This window comes from Protobothrops mucrosquamatus, unplaced genomic scaffold, assembly GCF_001527695.2.
Source record: "Protobothrops mucrosquamatus isolate PMUCROS unplaced genomic scaffold, P.Mucros_1.0 scaffold2934, whole genome shotgun sequence".
Taxonomy (NCBI): domain Eukaryota; kingdom Metazoa; phylum Chordata; class Lepidosauria; order Squamata; family Viperidae; genus Protobothrops; species Protobothrops mucrosquamatus.
The window spans coordinates 46,843-64,417 of NW_015388959.1; the positions used below are offsets into that span (position 1 = coordinate 46,843).

At 40.1% G+C, this 17,575-nt stretch overlaps 1 protein-coding gene across 1 annotated transcript in view; it reads left to right on the forward strand.

Annotated features, from left to right (window-relative positions):
• The window catches only part of COL14A1 (collagen type XIV alpha 1 chain), a 136,376-nt gene that overhangs the window by 19,415 nt on the left and 99,386 nt on the right, over positions 1-17,575 (forward strand). Inside the window, 7 exon segments of the mRNA XM_029286115.1 lie at positions 3,525-3,689; positions 5,015-5,176; positions 5,957-6,108; positions 6,609-6,738; positions 11,011-11,156; positions 13,783-13,912; positions 16,325-16,464. Of these exon segments, the coding sequence (XP_029141948.1) occupies positions 3,525-3,689; positions 5,015-5,176; positions 5,957-6,108; positions 6,609-6,738; positions 11,011-11,156; positions 13,783-13,912; positions 16,325-16,464 (1,025 nt within the window).

Here is a 17,575-nt window from a genome sequence, read left to right on the forward strand (position 1 = left end):
CCCAGAATTCCTGAGCCAGCCATGCTGGCTCAGGAATTCTGGGAGTTGAAGTCCACAGGTCGTAAATGGGCTTTGTTGCTCACCTTGGTTTAGTGGTTAAGGCATCAGGCTGGAAAGTGGGAGACCTTGAGTTCAAGTCCTGCCTTAGTCATAAAAGCCAGCTAGGTGACGTTGGGCCAGTATCTCTCTCTCTCGGCCCAAGCCACCTCACAGGGTTGTTGTTGTGAGGAAAATAAGAGGGGGAAGATATATTCAACATGTTCATCACCTTGAGTGTCAACATGTAAAAATAATGAAGACGGGGTATAAATTAAATAGTGGTCATGATCATACAATCCATTCCTGCTCTAGGTATGCGCACATTGATGATGGCATGGGGCAACTTGCCGCTGTCACCACTGCGGCCCTCTTGCTGCAGAACAATTCAACAATTCAGTTTTATTATTTAAAATCATTGAAAAATTATTTTAATTTTTGTCGTTCACATTTCATTTTGTCCCTCCTTTTGCATCATTTCTTTAATGATTCTTTTCCACCATTTCTTCAATGTTAATATAACTCTTGTCCCATAGTGAGTGGGCCGCAGTAAGTTGTCCTAGACCCCATGTCAACTGTCCAAATAGTGAACTCCAAAAAAAGGAATCTTCAAGGCTTTGAAGGCCATAAAAGATAAGCTTTATTGAATACACATCTCAGAACTGAAGAAGCAAAACCAGCTCTGGTTTTCCCAGTGTGAAAATCTGCCTAGTTAAACAATAGCTTCCTTTAATCCCCACTCCCCCGGTGTTCACATTATCCAGTCATAGATCTTTGGTTTGTTATGGGAACTAACCTGCATTAGTGACCTTGGCATTCCTATAGGCTCTCAGGGTCCATGGATGGCTTCTTAGAATCCCGTTTCCTCCCTATGCTTTCTACCCCTTCCCCCTGTTTCTATGGCAAGTTGAGTAGCGATAGAAGTTAACAAGCATCTTAGCGATTGAACCTTGATGCCCCATAGATGAAGGGATGGAGCTTTGATCACTCAATCATAAGTGCCACTTTGGCTTTTGGGACACCCCCTCTGCTGATACCCTGATAACAATCCTGCTAACAACTTCCGATAACTACAGGCAACCTACAAGGGCATATACACACCAGCTGTTCTCTACTATGGGGCTACCCTTGAAGAGTATCTGGGCACTGCAACTAGTAGAGAATGTGATAGTGAAAACAATCTTGGGCATCTCTAGGGTTGCACATATAGCACTTCTGCTACATGAACTGCATCGGATACCGGTTTGCGTCCGGTCCAACTCAAGATGTTGATTATCACCTATAAAGTCCTTCATAGCATGGGACCAGGTTTCCTGATGGACATCTCATCTCAATTACATCATCCCATCCCACCTGGTCAGGTAGGGAAGGTATGGTCTGGATCCTGGTGATGCAGTGGTTAAAATGCAGTATTGCAGGCTAACTCTGCCCACAGCATGGAGTTTGATTCTGAAGGGGCTCAAACCACTCAGAGAATGCGGGAAAGAACTATGGGGCAGTATATAAATTTAAGTGCTATTGCTACTCCATTGGTTAATGAATTTCAATCGATAGGATTCAGGAAGAGAGGCTTCTCTGTCATTGCTCACCCCCAGAGGTGAGATGTCCCCCCCCCCCCAACTTCATGGCCTTCAGAAAGAATGTTAAGACCTGGTATTGCCAATTGGTATCAGGGTCAAAGAATAATATGCTACCCTAGGGGTGGTTTGTGGCATTGGGGTGCTCCCTCTGCCTCTGTAACTTTTTAATAGTTCAGTTTTTAACTTTGTTTTTCTATCTATTTTTACTCTGTTTTTAATTTATGCTTTTGTTCCTTGTTGTAAATAAGACTCACTTAGATAAGATGGGTGGTGTAAAAATGTGATAAATAAATAAATAAGTTAGTCCCCAGAAGCTGTAATTGAAGCAATCTGTTTTGCTTGCTATTTTAAAATTAGTTTCCCTACTCTGATTGTCGTGGCCATATTTGAATGCCCGCTCTCCCGGAACCAGATTATTTATTGCATAAAAATAATAATGTACGTTCAAGTAAAAACAAGCATCTTCATGCTTCCTTAGCTACCCTTAACTGCTCACCCTCCCTGCCTTTCAGTTAATTGTGACTCCTAGTGACTGCCTGGACAAGTCCTTGTAATTTTCTTGGCAACATCGTGGGAAGTGGTTTGTCCTTGCCTGCTTCTTAGGGCTGAGATAAAGAGATTGACTCAATATCTCCCAGCTGGCTTCATGCCTAAAGCAGGAGTTGCAGGACTACAAATCATGGCCTCTAGTTTATAGTCCAGCACCTTTAACAACAACATCAAACTGGTTCTTACACTTAACTGTAGTCTGTTTTTAAAACTGAGAAAGTCTGCTTGGGAATATTAGAAATATTTCTGTCCTGCCTTTGTCCCCAGACCCTAGTTCTCCAAAACACTCTGCATTTTCCCCTCTTCCTATAATTTAAGGACACTGAGAACAGGAACCAAAATGACTGCCTTGAACCAGGACTCACTGGTTGGGTCCTGCAGAAATAGACATTACCACCTCTCACTTCAAAATTAATATTTAAATAAAATATTTGGATTCCCACTCCATCAGCATCTTTATATTATGTATGTTTGTCTGGTTGTTTGAAAAAAAAACCAATAACTCTAAATCTCCCCAAATACTTGAATAGTTCCAGTTAGGGAAAGGGTAGCTACAACAACATGAAGCCACCATTCCTTTTAAAGGCCCTGAAGCCCAAAAGCCAGGAGATATGATGAAATAGAACAGGCATGCTAAACTGCCGACCTGCGGGCCGGATGCATCACGCCGAAACCGCGCCCACCCCATTGCCAGCAATGGGGAAAAAGTCCCGATACGTCGCGCGACATCACATGACGTTGCGAGTTTGACATGCCTGAAATAGAAGGTCATGGTAGTATAATAGGATGCTCATAAATTGCTCACACACCCAGCTTTGAAAGACAAGAGTAGCTTTACTGTTGCTTTGCTGAAGCTGTCCCAGAAATAAGCTCATTCAGCTTTTGAACATAATCAACGGTATTGGCCTTATAGAGGCCCAGAGCTGATTTCGATCTGATGCAGAATCTTTTGATAGACGTGCCTTAAGCTTGTTTGCTACTCTCTTTATCATCTATTTCTGTCTCTAGACTTATATTGGGTCCTTCTAAGCTTTAGGTTTCTAGAGCACTTCATGCATCCATGACACATATCTTCTGAGATCTATGGGTATCATTTTCTCAGTCTTTGTTGAATATAATTCCATATTTATTCTTAAAAGAATTAAAAGGAGCTTCTTATCTGTTAACCATGAGGAAGCAGTCAACCAACCATGATGAGAACTGTCAAAATAACTGGCTGAGGAATTCTGGGAGTTGAAGTCCACAAGTCATAAAAGGGCCAAGTTTGAAGACCCCTGGATTAGATAGTCTTGCAGCCATAGCAATATAAATATATTTGGTCAACCTTCTCCTTCTCTCTCCCTTCTTCTGTATGTGCAGGCCTTGCTTTAACTTTTATTTTGGAAAACAACTTTAAGCCAGAGGCAGGTTCAAGACCTGGAGTTCCCAAAATTGGCATATTGATCACTGATGGGAAATCCCAAGATGATGTAATTCCACCTGCAAAAAATCTGAGAGATGCTGGCGTCGAACTGTTTGCCATAGGTATGGATTGCTGAAATAGTCAAAGACTTCACTGTCAGCTGCCTATCTTTGCTGTTTTTTGAAGCTTGCTAGTAACCAGGGGACAGGGACAGCTGGGAGGGAAAAAGCGCTGGAGATGTGAAAAAATCTTGTGGGAAATTGGGGCGTATGGACACTGACAGGAACCAGAGATACTAAACCGAGTCATCTTCCTGCCTTCAAGGACACCGGCCCTGGGAAAGGCATTTGCTGTGGCGCTGGAGGCACCACGTTCCCAAAACATTGGAACAAGACCTGACTGGACTGCTCTCCCAGGAGGAGAGGGTTTTGAACGTTGGGAATTGCTTTCAATATATGATTTTTGCGTAGTTTTTCTTTAGAGCTTGCCTTGCTCACGCTGCACTCAACACCTCTAGGAAAAGTACCTTTTCTCTACCACCTATGGAATCAAGGGTTGTTCTTTCCTAGGGAGCAAGTTGGGGCCAGTCTGACACTTGAGGTTCTAGAATGTGCCTAGTTCAATACAGGATCTACAGTGTAAGATGCAATTACAGCAGGCAATGTGTGATTTCCAGCTGTCTAAACTCAGCAGTAAAATAGTTGTATTTTGGGGGTATGGATTCAGGCTATTTTAGGGGTTTAGGAGGTGATTTAAGTAGAGGTGTGCAAATTGTTTCAAAATTGAATTGTTTTAAAATGATTGGTTGAAGTTTAGAACATGTGTTTTGATCGTGAAATGGGATTGTTTTGAGTTTGGAATGGAGTTGTGCCAAACAGAACATCTGTTTTAACTTGAAATAGCGTGTTTCAAAGTTGAAACATTAGCTCCATTCCCAATCACATCTTTAATCTCACCAAATCTCAGAGAAGGGACCATTAAGGTAACCAGGACCTCTTCAGTGACATCGCTTGCCTTGGGTTTGGCCCCCTGTGTTTAGAAAGCTGAAGGTTGCGGCCCTGACCATAAGAGCCACAACTTTGCTAACAGTAGTTGATGAGCATCTACCTTTTGCTGATATACCTCCAGAGAACCATACATAGTTAGCAGGCAAGTTGTTCTCTTGACATATTGATCATTGATGAAGTGATAGCCACCATGAACAAATACTGGGTACATATTGACAACATTGTCCTCAGATTGGTTCACAACTCCATTTTTAAAAAAAATAACTCATAGTAAATTAATTCACATACCACGCTAGGTCATAAATGCTGGCTTATAATCACAAAGATTGTGCTCATACACTTTGCTAACCAAAATCAAAGATTTGTTTACAAAATGATCTCCAAGCCAAGGTATCTTATTATGTAAAATTTCACTTTGGTGTTTCTTCCTCTGATACCAGGTGTAAAGAATGCCGATGAAAATGAACTGAAGGAGATTGCTTCCGAGCCACATAGCACTCACGTCTACAATGTTGCTGACTTCAATTTAATGAACTCCATTGTGGAAGAACTTACAAAGACTGTGTGCCTGAGAGTTGAAGAACAAGAACAAGAAATCAAAGGTAAGAATAGCCAGGAGATCTACTCTTTTCAAAGGATGTATAATGAATGGTGTCAGGTCAGGCTAATAGACTATCTCATCCAGCTTTCTCTTCCTATATGGCCAACACCTAATGACTGGCAACCATTATTTTCTTCATGAATAATTTTTGAATGTGAACATAGTAGCCAACAGTACATCTTATTCAAACAAATTTTATGTGCTGGGTAAAAAGCTTTTCCCATTTAATTTCTCCAAAATTTATTTCTTTTGGTGAATTGAGTTTTTACTGAGTTGTCTGCCAACACATTGGCTACAAGATCTAGAAATGTTAAGCCTTGAACAAGATGATCATTTTGGGGTGGCTGAAATAATTGTTTCTTTGAATGTCTAAGTATGTCTGACCTAACTAACTAGACATAACTAGACATAACTTTGTCTCACCTAACAAAGAAAAGGATCAAGGGTGACATTATAGCTATCTTCCAATATTTGACGGATTGTCACAGAGATGAGGGGGTTGACTTATTCTCCAAAGCACATGAGGGCAGGATAAGAAGAAATGGGTGGAACTCACTAAAGAAAGGTCCTACCTAGAACTAAGGAGAAATTTCCTGACAGTGAGAACAGCTTGCCTCCTGGAGATGTGGATGCTGCATCACTGGAAGTTTTCGAGGAAAGATTGGACATCCATTTATCCAGGATGGTATAAGGACTCCTGCTTTGGGCAAGAGGTTGGACTAACAGATCTCCAAGGTCCCTTCCAGCCCCATGATTCTATATTCTATGTCTAAAACTTTAGGATCATTGGTTGCCACCCTTGGAGCACCTACAGATTTGGTCACATCTGAAGTGACCGCCAGAGGATTCCGTGTGAGTTGGACTCATGCACCAGGCAAAGTGGAAAAGTACCGAGTTGTCTATTATCCCACCAAAGGAGGGCAACCAGAAGAGGTAATGGAGTAACAATCACTGTTTGTCCCGAGGGCAAGACAAAAATAGTGGGTGGAAGCTTGTCAAAAGAAAGATGCAACCTAGAAGTAAGGAAACATTTTTTGACAGTGAGAGCAATTACCCAATGGAGCAGCTTGCGTCTTGGAGATGCGGGTGCTCCATCACTGGAGGTTTTCAAGGAAAGATTGGACATCCATTTAACTGGGATGGTGTAAGAGTCCTACTTTGAGCAGGGGGCGGGACTAGAAGACCTCTAAGATTCTTTCCAGCCCTATGAGTCTATGATTCTGTGAAACTATAGGATCCCATAATTGTGTTAAGCAAAATACATTAACAATCATTATTAGAAATAGTGACCTGTACTACTTCTGCACTTCTCTAATCCATGTTCAAAATTTGTCTTTGGGAATTGAATTACAACCTTTTTTCAGATAAAGGAGAAAAGCCTGCTTTGTGGTCATTTTAAAACTCTGTTTAAATGTGTCTTGTCTTTCGCGCAGGTGGTGGTAGATGGAACGGTTTCAACAGCAGTACTGAAAAATTTGATGTCTTTAACTGAGTATCAGATTGCTGTATTTGCCATCTATGTTAGCTCTGCCAGTGAAGGTCTCCGGGGTACTGAGACAACACGTAAGTGACAAAAAAGGAACGTAGCAGTATTTTAGAACAGGGGTCCCCAACCCCTGGTCCATGGACCAATACTGGGCCATGGCATGCCAGCAACCAAGCCACACAAACAAACAAAGCCCCATCCGCGAGATGCAGGCTACACACAAAACCATGCTCCTTCTGGTCCATGGAAAAACCTCTCTCCACGGAATCGGTCCCTGGTGCCCAAAAGGTTGGGGCCCTCTGTGCTAAATCACAGAAGAATCTCAGCGTGTCTTTGGGAGTCTGCTAAGGCATGGGATTACAGAAGAGAGAAACAAGAGTTGGAAGGTGCCTTAGAGGTCTTCTAGTCCAACCCCCTGTTCAAGCAGGAAACCCTAGATCAGCGGTCCCCAACCCCTGGTCCATGGACAAGTACCGGGCTGCAGCATGCCAACAACCGGTCAGCACAAACAAGGAAAGCCATCCGTGGGATGCAGGCAGCACACGAAACCATGCCTCCTCCGGTCCGTGGAAAAACCTCTCTCCACTGAACCATTCCCTGGTGCCCAAAAGGTTGGGGACCTCTGTTTTAGAAGTACCTAATTTTGCACTGTAGTTGTACATCTGGTGGTTCTAGATATAAACCTATTCCTGATGAAAACCTGTTGGACATGGAAAGAAAAGTCCATTTAACAATATCCTGTGTTGATTTTTAGCTGGAATCAGAACACCCAGAAAATGCGGTGGGGGGGACTTAATCCTTCCTTTCTCAGCCATGATCTATTTAAAAATAATTCTTACTTCTGCCTTAGCTGCTATTAGCATCAATGAGAACCTTTTCCTCCTAAGGTCAGTAAGAAAAGTAATAGGATTTTCCAAGGGATCACTGATGTAGTGGGAAAAATTCAGTTCACTTGAACATTCAAGTTCTGTCCAGATGTGGTGAGTTGGTAGGGTTTGCCATCAAGTCAACGCTCATAAAAATACAGTTCTGATTTCAAGGTAGGTTCTGCCATTTACTCCCGTGCATCAAGAGGTCCTCTTGACGTCCATACCTCAAAATGATCTCTTTCCCTTAAGGTCAGCCTTTTCCTGCTTCCATTATGGTAGAATTTGCCAGTAGTTCTTGTTGTAAGTTGTGGTGATAAATCCCCTAGGCCAAACAGCAGGCCTTTTGATAAGAGCCTTCACTCCTCACTCTGTATTGCTTGAATCTGGGTTGTGTCTGAATAAGCTTGACAGCAACTTAGCTGTGTTTTTCTACTTGGGGTCAGCTATCCTATCAGGCACAAGAAATAAGGAACCAGGGTTGTTGAAATGAGTACAAGTTTATTCTATGCATCTTCTAAACAAGAATCTGAACTACTAACTGGTCAAGGCAAATTGGCAGTAGATAAGAGTCAATGGAATTCAAGGAGGGCTGGACTTAAATCTTTTGTGGACATGAAGGGATTCCAAACTGATGATGTGCTTGACCCCTCCCTCAGTCTCAGCCTGGTCATCTCCTACAGATCCCTTGAGCCGAATCAACTAAATCAGGGGTGTCAAACTGCCGGCCCGCGGGCCAGATGCCTCATAGCGAAACCGCACCCATCCCATTGCCGGCAATAGAAAAAAAGTTACGATATGTTGTGACACATCACGTGACGTTGTGAGTTTGACACCCCTGAACTAAATGGTGCCAATGATGTGGATAAGGTTTCTTGAAGTGCATATGGGTTTGGCTTATTCTCAATTTGAACCTGGTGACATACAGGACCCTTTACCTGCTTTCTGAGCATTGCATTTTTTAAGGGATGGTGCAGATGATGTCACCTTGTTTTCATTCACATTTCTGAGTTATGAGAGAGCTAAAAATAAACATCCTATTCTCCCTCTGCTCTGCCAGTGCATCCTCTACCAAAGGGAAATATTTCCCTTTTTTCCCAGGGACAACTGAATGGGAGTCCTGAATTATTCTTACAAGGAAATACAGTTCTCAGGATCAAAATGATGTTAGGCTGTTTACATGACTCTCTACAATCCCAGTATTTTTCTAGCAGCCCACTGACTATTTGGCTTATAATCACAGACTCTGACATTGTAAAATACTTACTGTCATAAGGATGACCTTGACTGAAATATGAAAAAAACCCTGTTACCTAAGGAAAATAGGCTGAAACATTTTTTAAGTCCAAAACAATGTGATTGTCAACGCTGCTAATATTGAATATTCTTGCTTTGACAAAATATGCAGAACTGTCTGGTATTTTTAGAGTTAATTCAGAGGAGAAGGAGGGAGGAGGGAAAAGCCTGAGAAAGGGAAAGGAAGGAAACCTTTGCCCTTCACACTAATTGGAGAACGTAAATCATGACAGCAAAATAGGGAGTGGAAATGCTAGCAAAAATAACTGCTCGGTGGGTGGGGATTTCAGGTCTTAGCATTGCCTTTCATCATGCCTGTGCCGACATTTTGTCACATAAATAAATAGACTTTTTTAGGATAAAATGCCTGGAAGTTCTTTGAAGTGTTTCATTAGTCGGAACCATGACAGTGATAACATTTGGAAGTGTCTCAGACAGAGGCCTCCTTAATTCATAGAAGTATAAGGAGGAGGAGGAGGAGGACTGGTACAATCAGACTTGCAGGATTCTGTTATTATTAACCAATCTCAGTCAAAGGTTTAGCTATTTTTGGAGTTAGTTTCCAGGTCTGGTCTACCTAGTGCGTCTGGCCCATTATGGTCCCATTTTCTGAGCAAACATGGGTGGGCTTGCATTGTAGAAGAATTAAAAGCCTAGCCTAGCATTTGATTGATCAGATGCAGTTAGGAATTGGTTAATGATGAACTCCATGGTCCAAAGCACATACTGTCCCAGTAACATCATTTCCCATAGCACCTGGTGCTCTTTTGAAGTCAAGTTCTGACTCAGTCCAGCTGTACCTGTTTCTGATTCCACTACTGCCTAAGGCAGCACACCTCTAAGCAGAGTTTTTATTTAATCTTTGCTCAAGTGTCATAAAGCAATGCTCTGAAATAAGTAAATATTAATCACTCCAGGTAACATTTCAAGGGGAAAAAATGATGCTGTCATGGAGAGAGGATGCAAAAATATACTATATTTGACTATGCTGACAGATACTAACAAATTAAAATGACTTGAAAATGAAAAGACCGTGGATTCTGGCATAAAGTGTAGTTTTGAGGGAATGCATCAGTTAGCAGCTGAAGTAAATACATTGAAGCCTTGGGTGTGAGAAACAGGGAAAAGAATAAAGATAAATGCATTTTTGGTCAGAATTCAGACAATGGGGGTCAATAATATCTTCAAAATAGCCCCTTCCTTTTGTTTACAGTGTGCCTGAGTTCTGCGGGGTGAATCCATTTCAACAGAGGTACACCCATACTGTCATTGTCCACTGATTAGCAGAATATCTTTGTGTAAGTTCACTTCCATCCTTATGACGTTCAGGAAGCTATTAAAAACCTGGCTGTTCTCCCGGGGTCTTGGGTGTCAGCCCTCCCAAGTAAATCAGACAGGAAACACAACTAGACTAGCTAAATCTACTTTATTGTAAGTCCATGTTAATGGAATCTTGCAAGTCTGAAGGTACAAGCTTCCTACCATCATTTTTAACCAACTGATCAATTACGGCAGGTCCTTCCTAAGTTTCTTCCTTTGATAGCTAAATCCTTGAGGTCTTCCCCTTCTTTTGTCTGATTGTTTCCTAGGCAGTGTCTCTGTTTCTTGTCCCCCAAGGTCATCCATACATTCTATTACACCAGGGGAGAATAAAGGTCACTAAATTCAGAGTGCTGCTATTACTTTATAAAGTTATACAAGGCTTGGCTTTGACTTGATAACATTGATATCTAAGTATTTAACACATCACAGATTTGCTATCTATGTTGATTTCAGTCACATCCCAGACAGAGGAGAAGAAGGAGGAGGAGGACTTGTTTAATTCGCTATTTTGTGTTTTGGAAATAGTCATCTCCAATCTCTGAGAGTTGTTGTGCAGATTAACAAGCCTTTTTAATTTTATTTATTGCAGTGGAATAGCAATTATCTAGCTATCCAAAATAACCAAATGGTATTGTAGAATCAATTTGCGTCCATATTTTGAAAATAATTGTTTTTTAATTATTTGCAAGAACTTCAGTAAGAAAAAGGATTCAAAAACGTTTTGCTCAGTCCATACCAATAATAATAATAATAATAATCTTGGGTTTAAAATCGTTTGGTTGTTGCTCTTATTGGAAGCCTTCCCAGCAACTTTCTTTGAAAAAAATAGGCAGTAAACTCTCTTTTGTATTTTTCTCTTTGCAGTTGCATTGCCAATGGCGTCCGATTTGGAGTTGTATGATGTCTCACACAACAGTATGAAAGTAAAGTGGAATGCAGTAGCCGGTGCAACTGGCTATATGATTCTGTACGCGCCCCTCATTGATGGCTTAGCAGCAGAGGAAAAGGAGGTGAGGGAACATAGCATCAACTAGGTCTTGTGATCCTGCTTCAAGGAGAGGGCTGAGGTTCTTGAAAAATTAATGTGTAGAACTCTCTATTTTCAGTTGAATAATTACCCCTGTGGAAGTATAGACACTCCATAGGCCTCTGTCTTGTTGAAATTTTTGTTAATGGCCTGGAGGATTATTTTCCTCTGCCCTCATTTTATTCTTAGAATGCACTGTGAATTAGGGGTCTGTATCAGGAAATTCTATGTTTAGTTGTGAAGAGCCTAGAGCAGACATGTCAAACTCGTGATGTCACGTGATGTCACGCGACGTATTGGAGCTTTTCCCCCATTGCCGGCAATGGGGTGGGTGCAGTTTCATTATGATGCATCCAGCCCATGGGCTGGCAGTTTGACACCTCTGGCCTAGAGGTTCCACAGTCCAACTCAATTTTCTTGGTTTGAATGGAGTATAGGACCCAACACAACACAACAATCTCATGTAACATAATGAGTAGTTGTCCCAGTAGCTTCCCCAGACAGTGTCTCCTCTCTCATATCAGAATATCACCATCTGATGGAGGAGCTTGTCCAGAAGTTGGGTTAATGAATAGTGACATTTGGGAAGTAACAGTGAACCAATTAATTGGAGAGAAGCAGGAGTCACAACCAGTTGGGGATTGGTAGAAGCTGAGAACCCTTGTGGTTGGTTTAACACTGAATTAGGTGAGGCTTAGAGATTAGTGATGGATCAAAGATCAGCCTATGAGCACTATTGCAGTGTCTTCTACTCTGAATCCATGTGTCCCCATTGTTCTACATAAGGTTATGCCTTTTTGATAGCTGCTAATATCTCATGAAATGGAAGGTGCTCTATAAAAATTGGCTTATCATATCAATAATATTCCATTGAGGAAAATGCAATTTCACCTCTCTACTAAATACTTGCTTCCCTTCCCTTTTTCAAAACCAAGTAGACAAAAAAAACTCAGGAAGTTTAATTGACTCAAAGTCAGGAAGTTATTATTTGCTTATGAGTTTCTTGGCAGGATATATCTTATAAAAGGCTGATACAGAATTCAGAATGGACATAAGAGCCAATTTCAGTGGGTTTTTTTCCCCTAAAGGTTTTAAGTTTTTCTAGCTGGCTCATTTCTATGAATATATACACTCTAGTCCACAACATTGAATGTAATTTAATAAAGAAAAAATAAGAACGGTACTAATATTTATATTCTAAAATGCATTTTGCTGCATATCTCTTCATACCTGGACATTTTTGCCTGTGATTTGGCCTAGTTTACCATTTTTGCAAATTATTTTTTCTAATTTAATGCATTTTTATACAATATGTGCATGAATTTTTATACAGAGTTTGACAATTCTAAGAGGTTGTCAAGCTGCAGTGCATCATTCTGAGTAGTACAATTTGGAATGACAACTACATGTTGCTTCAAGTGTGGAATATAATACATTTGTATGCAGAAAATTTGTCCTGCATTCCTAAGTAATATTAAAATCAGTTTTTCCTAAAGTGTGATCAGAAATTGTATTTGGTGTGAACTGGCTAAAAACTTTGCCAGATTAAACAATGGACCTAGCTTACGTCTTTATTCCAGTGTGAAATTATGTTCTTACTGTTCAAGTGGCAGAATTGTTAATAGAATTCAAAGGCATGTAGGATTCGAGAACTACTGAATGTATAAACATGTTTGTTGTTTTGCAAGTCATATAGCATATATCCCTTGTGGAAAATTAACCCAAATAAAAAAAAATTCAGATCCTCAGTCAAGAGACAGATTCAAGAGACAGATTTTAAGTAAACCTAGTCAATGTACTGTTCAATGTACTTTGAAGAGTTAGATATTCAACTTCATAAGAATTTATTGACTTGCAACTACTGTGTTATACTGGATTTTCTCTACAGATAGCATGTATAGTAAGTGATAAATCCAATCCTGTCTTTTTATTTATAGATCTGGAACTTTTCTGGCTCAAAATTATTAACAGTAATTAATAATAGTAAAAGTGGCATGTACAGTATTTCATCATTTAAGGATAGCTGAGCAAATGTTATTGAGAAGATTATACGAAAGTACAAAGGGCCTTGTGTAATTATGGCAATCACAGTTCTACATTTCTGCCTTTGGGGCTAGGTTTCAGTTGGCAGTTTTTGATATTCTAGGATTTCTCACAAATTGGACAGCTGCCCATCAAGCCATTATAGGACTAATTCATGCAAATGATCCTCAGGCAGGGTGCATGAATCAATCCCTTGTTAATATCACAAATCCCATTGTTCTTACTTTGACACAAATTATTCTCTCTCCTGAAAACATTCTTCATCTTCTACTCATGTATGCTACTATTTCATCATTTTTTTAAATCAACTTACATTAAAACACTACATTCTAACCACTGTGGTGGCACAGTGGTTAGAATGCAGTATTGCAGCAGACTCTGCCCACAGCCAGGAGTTCGGTCCTGACCGGCTCAAGGATGGACTCAGCCTTCCATCCTGCTGAGGTGGTTACAATGAGGACCCAAACGGTTGAGGGCAATGTGCTGAGATTGTAAACCACCCAGAGAGTGTTGTAAAGCACTATGGAGCGATATATAAGTCTAAGTGTTATTGCTATTTTTTATAGATGAAAATTGGAGTGAGCTCCACACATATTGAACTGGAGGGTCTGCTACCCAACACAGAATACACAGTCACTGTTTATGCAATGTTTGGGGAAGAAGCCAGTGATCCTCTTACAGGACAAGAAACAACATGTAAGTGGTTTTTATGTGTTTCTACTTGCCCCAGGAATAAATTCTGGAGACACTTTCCGAGTCTGAAAAATAATGACTTTAAACTTTAGTAGAATACTAAACCCTAGAGGCATCGTTTAAGAAAGAACATGAACAGCAACTTCACTTTGTAATGTTTGTGAAGAGCAGCTTCATGTTGTAAGGGCACAATGGGTCAGCGGTTAAAGACACTGAGCTTGTCAGCTGAAGAACTGACAGCTCTGGTTTGAGATGCGAGCACCGCACAACGGGATGCGCTCCCATTACTTGCCAGAGCTCCTGCCCATCTAGCAGTTCAAAAGCATGCAAATGTGAGCAGATAAATAGGTACCACTTTGGTGGGAAGGTAAAGGCATTCTGTGCGCCTTTGAAATATAGCCGTGCTGGCCACATGACCACAGAAATTGTCTTTGGACAACACTGGCTCCCTTGGCCGAGAAACAGAGATAAACACCGTGCCTTAGAGTCAGGCATGACTGGACAGGGACTACCTTTTAGAATACTAATCCATAGAGAGATTGTTTTGGAAAGAACATAAAGAGCAACCATATCCTTTTAGTATGGTGCTTGTGATTTCCTTTAACAACTTGTTAATATCTGATTATTATCATGTATAGAAAGTGTCTTTAATGCACTATTCTTGCTTAAAGTTTCTAAGTACCAACAGTAGGTTTTTTAAGTTTCTTGAAGTTTATTTTCCTTTAAAATATCTTCTTTGCTTCCCACCTAAAATAGATGTGATATAACATCTAGTTTAATTCCAATGAATTTTAACTGCAGCTTGTTTTTTACATCCCAGTCTTTAATATTTTAAAGTTTAATGTTAGTTTCCATATCGTGATACCTTCAAGAGTTGTTAGATTCCAGATTCTAGAATTCTCAGATGACTGAGTGGGAATTCTGGAGGTGAAGTCTAACACAAGGTGGGTACAATTTCTCTAAAATATGGATACTCGTAGAACTCATGCTTTGCTGGGGAAAAAACAGCTGTATTATCTTTTCAGTGGTTATTATTATTATTTGGCTATAATGCTATGAAGGGATCCAAACTTTCCACATTAAAATAGTACATAGTTTAAGCGTACAACATGTGTTCAAATGTCAGTACCACTTTAAAAAAATAATTTATAAGAGCTTTGGGAAACTGTGTTTGAGAGTCATTTGAGTTTTTCCATATTGGCTAGGTTTTCTTTTACTTCAAACTGTCATGCACTCACTGGTTCCCCACACGTAGATGAATATAGTGAGAACTGAGCTTGTCTTGTAAAGAACTGAATGAATAAATCTCAGAGAAATCAAGTTCTAGTCCAGGAACCGACAACTGAGTTAATGCAGGAAGCATAATGTCTGCAGACAAATTTTTCATTCCTAGATGTTTTTACCTCTGACCCTAAAATGTTTTGTGACATCTGGGATAAAAGAGTTTACCTTTTAATGTTTATTAATGTAAATTGGGATATTAGGATATTGAACTGGCCACCAAATTGATCTTCATGCAAACAGATATTGTTAGTATGGAGAAGGAGAATAGATTTTGAATGGATTTCAGCCTTCTGGGGGAAAAAAAGCATGGGTAGTAACTGAGCCCCCCCCTACCTCCACCCCATTGCTATTTCATGGAAAGCAGGATGGGGACATTTGGAAGGATTTGAGATAATCCAGTGTAGGGACAAATTAGGGATGGAGATGAAAGTGTTGGGATATAGAGTTGTTCCAAGCAAAGTTCTTGAAATATCTAAGAAGTTCTCGATCTTTCTAAGTGTGTGTATCTATCTCAGCCTCTCCCCGGCCAAGTCTTTCTAGATGTGTTAGTCTGTAGTTCTTAGAATTCCCCACCAGTAGCAGAATTTAGAATTCTGAATCTTAGAGATCAACACATCTGGAAGGTACTTTTGGATGCCAAAAGCAGATACACTGCAGGGTAAACAAGAGTATAACACAGGGTAAAAAAAAAAGAGTATCACAACAGATGCTGTATTTCAGAAATTCTATTTGCACAAAAAGCAAAAACGTTCAACTTCCACTACTAGACTATTATAGGAGACTGGAATTCTAAGTCTGAAATTATTATTTAATAATAATTCTGCTGAGCCTAATTCATCCTAATTTCAACAGGTTTGTTGTAAAGGGGCTTCAGTTTGCTGTAAAGTCTAACATATTTACACAAGTGACAAACCATATAACTCAAGCCATACATAGGGCAAAATCCCACCAGTATCCATACAGTGTGAATTTCGTTGGGTGAGGGTTCTGCAGTGAACATGACAAGATTTTGTATCAAACACATAGTGTTGCATGGATATTAATGTCATCTGGAAGCCTTATATCACAATAGGTCAACTGACCGAAATATAAAGATATTATTTATAATATGGATTCATTTCCATTTTGAAGTGCCTTTAAGTCCACCACGAAATTTGAAGTTTTCAAATGTGGATCACAGCTCAGCCAAAATAACATGGGATCCAGCTTCCCCCAAAGTCAAAGGATATCGCATTATGTACGTTAAGACAGATGGGACCGAAACCAATGAGGTAAGCAGATTTTTAAAAGAATAAACAGGAAGAACTGAAAAACACAACTATGATGAGAAACTAATATATTTTTCTCAGTCTGCCAATAACTCATAAAATGGCAGTTAGATTAACCTCTTTGGCTGAAAACAGTTTTCAAAATGTAGTCCATCTCAAAAATTTAAGAAATCATTTGTAGCTCCCTTGACAAAGAAATTCAAAGTCTCTTTGTAAATGCAGTATTTTTGTTATATTTTGTATAGGTCATTTTGAAAAAAATAATCCTTTCATTCTTTAACTATTAAAGCTGTTCCTTTTCTATCTCTTATCTTTCATATTCCCTTATCAATTAGTGGTACAATTAAGCAATTTTCTGCTCTGGAATCAACCACCTTGTAGGATGTGAGTTGCTTTTCTTTAAGTATTTGCACAGATGGAGTGTTCTCAGAAGGCTGTCTTGGGCAGTGTTGTTTAACCTTGGCAACCTAAGGATGTGTGGACTTCAAATCCCAGAATTCCCTAGCCAGCCTTGCACTCCACCCTTTGCACTCCATCCAGGCAAACTCCTCATCCCAAATTGATACAGATCTACATCTTTTTCAATAAGCATTTATTTATAATCCTTGGCACACATCCTTCCATTCCCTGCTTATCTGGCTCTCCTTCTTTCCCCTGGCAAGAAATTGGTTGGGGCTTTCCAGAATTTCAACATGACACAGCTTGTAAAGAATCTTTGTTGCTGCAACAGGATGGAAGAGGTTTGCTGCCCCTATTTTAGACCCTTGTGGCTTTAAACTCGATGTCTTTTCCTCTGGCCCTTTTCACCGTGTAACAAGAGGCCCACTTCATGCTGCTGATGCTTTGTATTAGGCATGAGTTGTTTATTGACAGTTTCAGCATGTCTGTCTTGGGAAATTCTAGCTTTCTAAAAAAAAAATAAATCTAGATTTCTTTCTAGCTCTGAACCTATCTTCACCTCCAGGAACTGAAACAGCTGATTGTCCCAGCCTACATGAAACAGGAAATTTAACTAGAGAATCTTGAGTTGCGAGCTTGGGGCCATTGAACCAGGAGAATAAGATCTCCATCTGGCCTGTCCAGAATAGTATAAATATTCCAAGGATTTTACCCT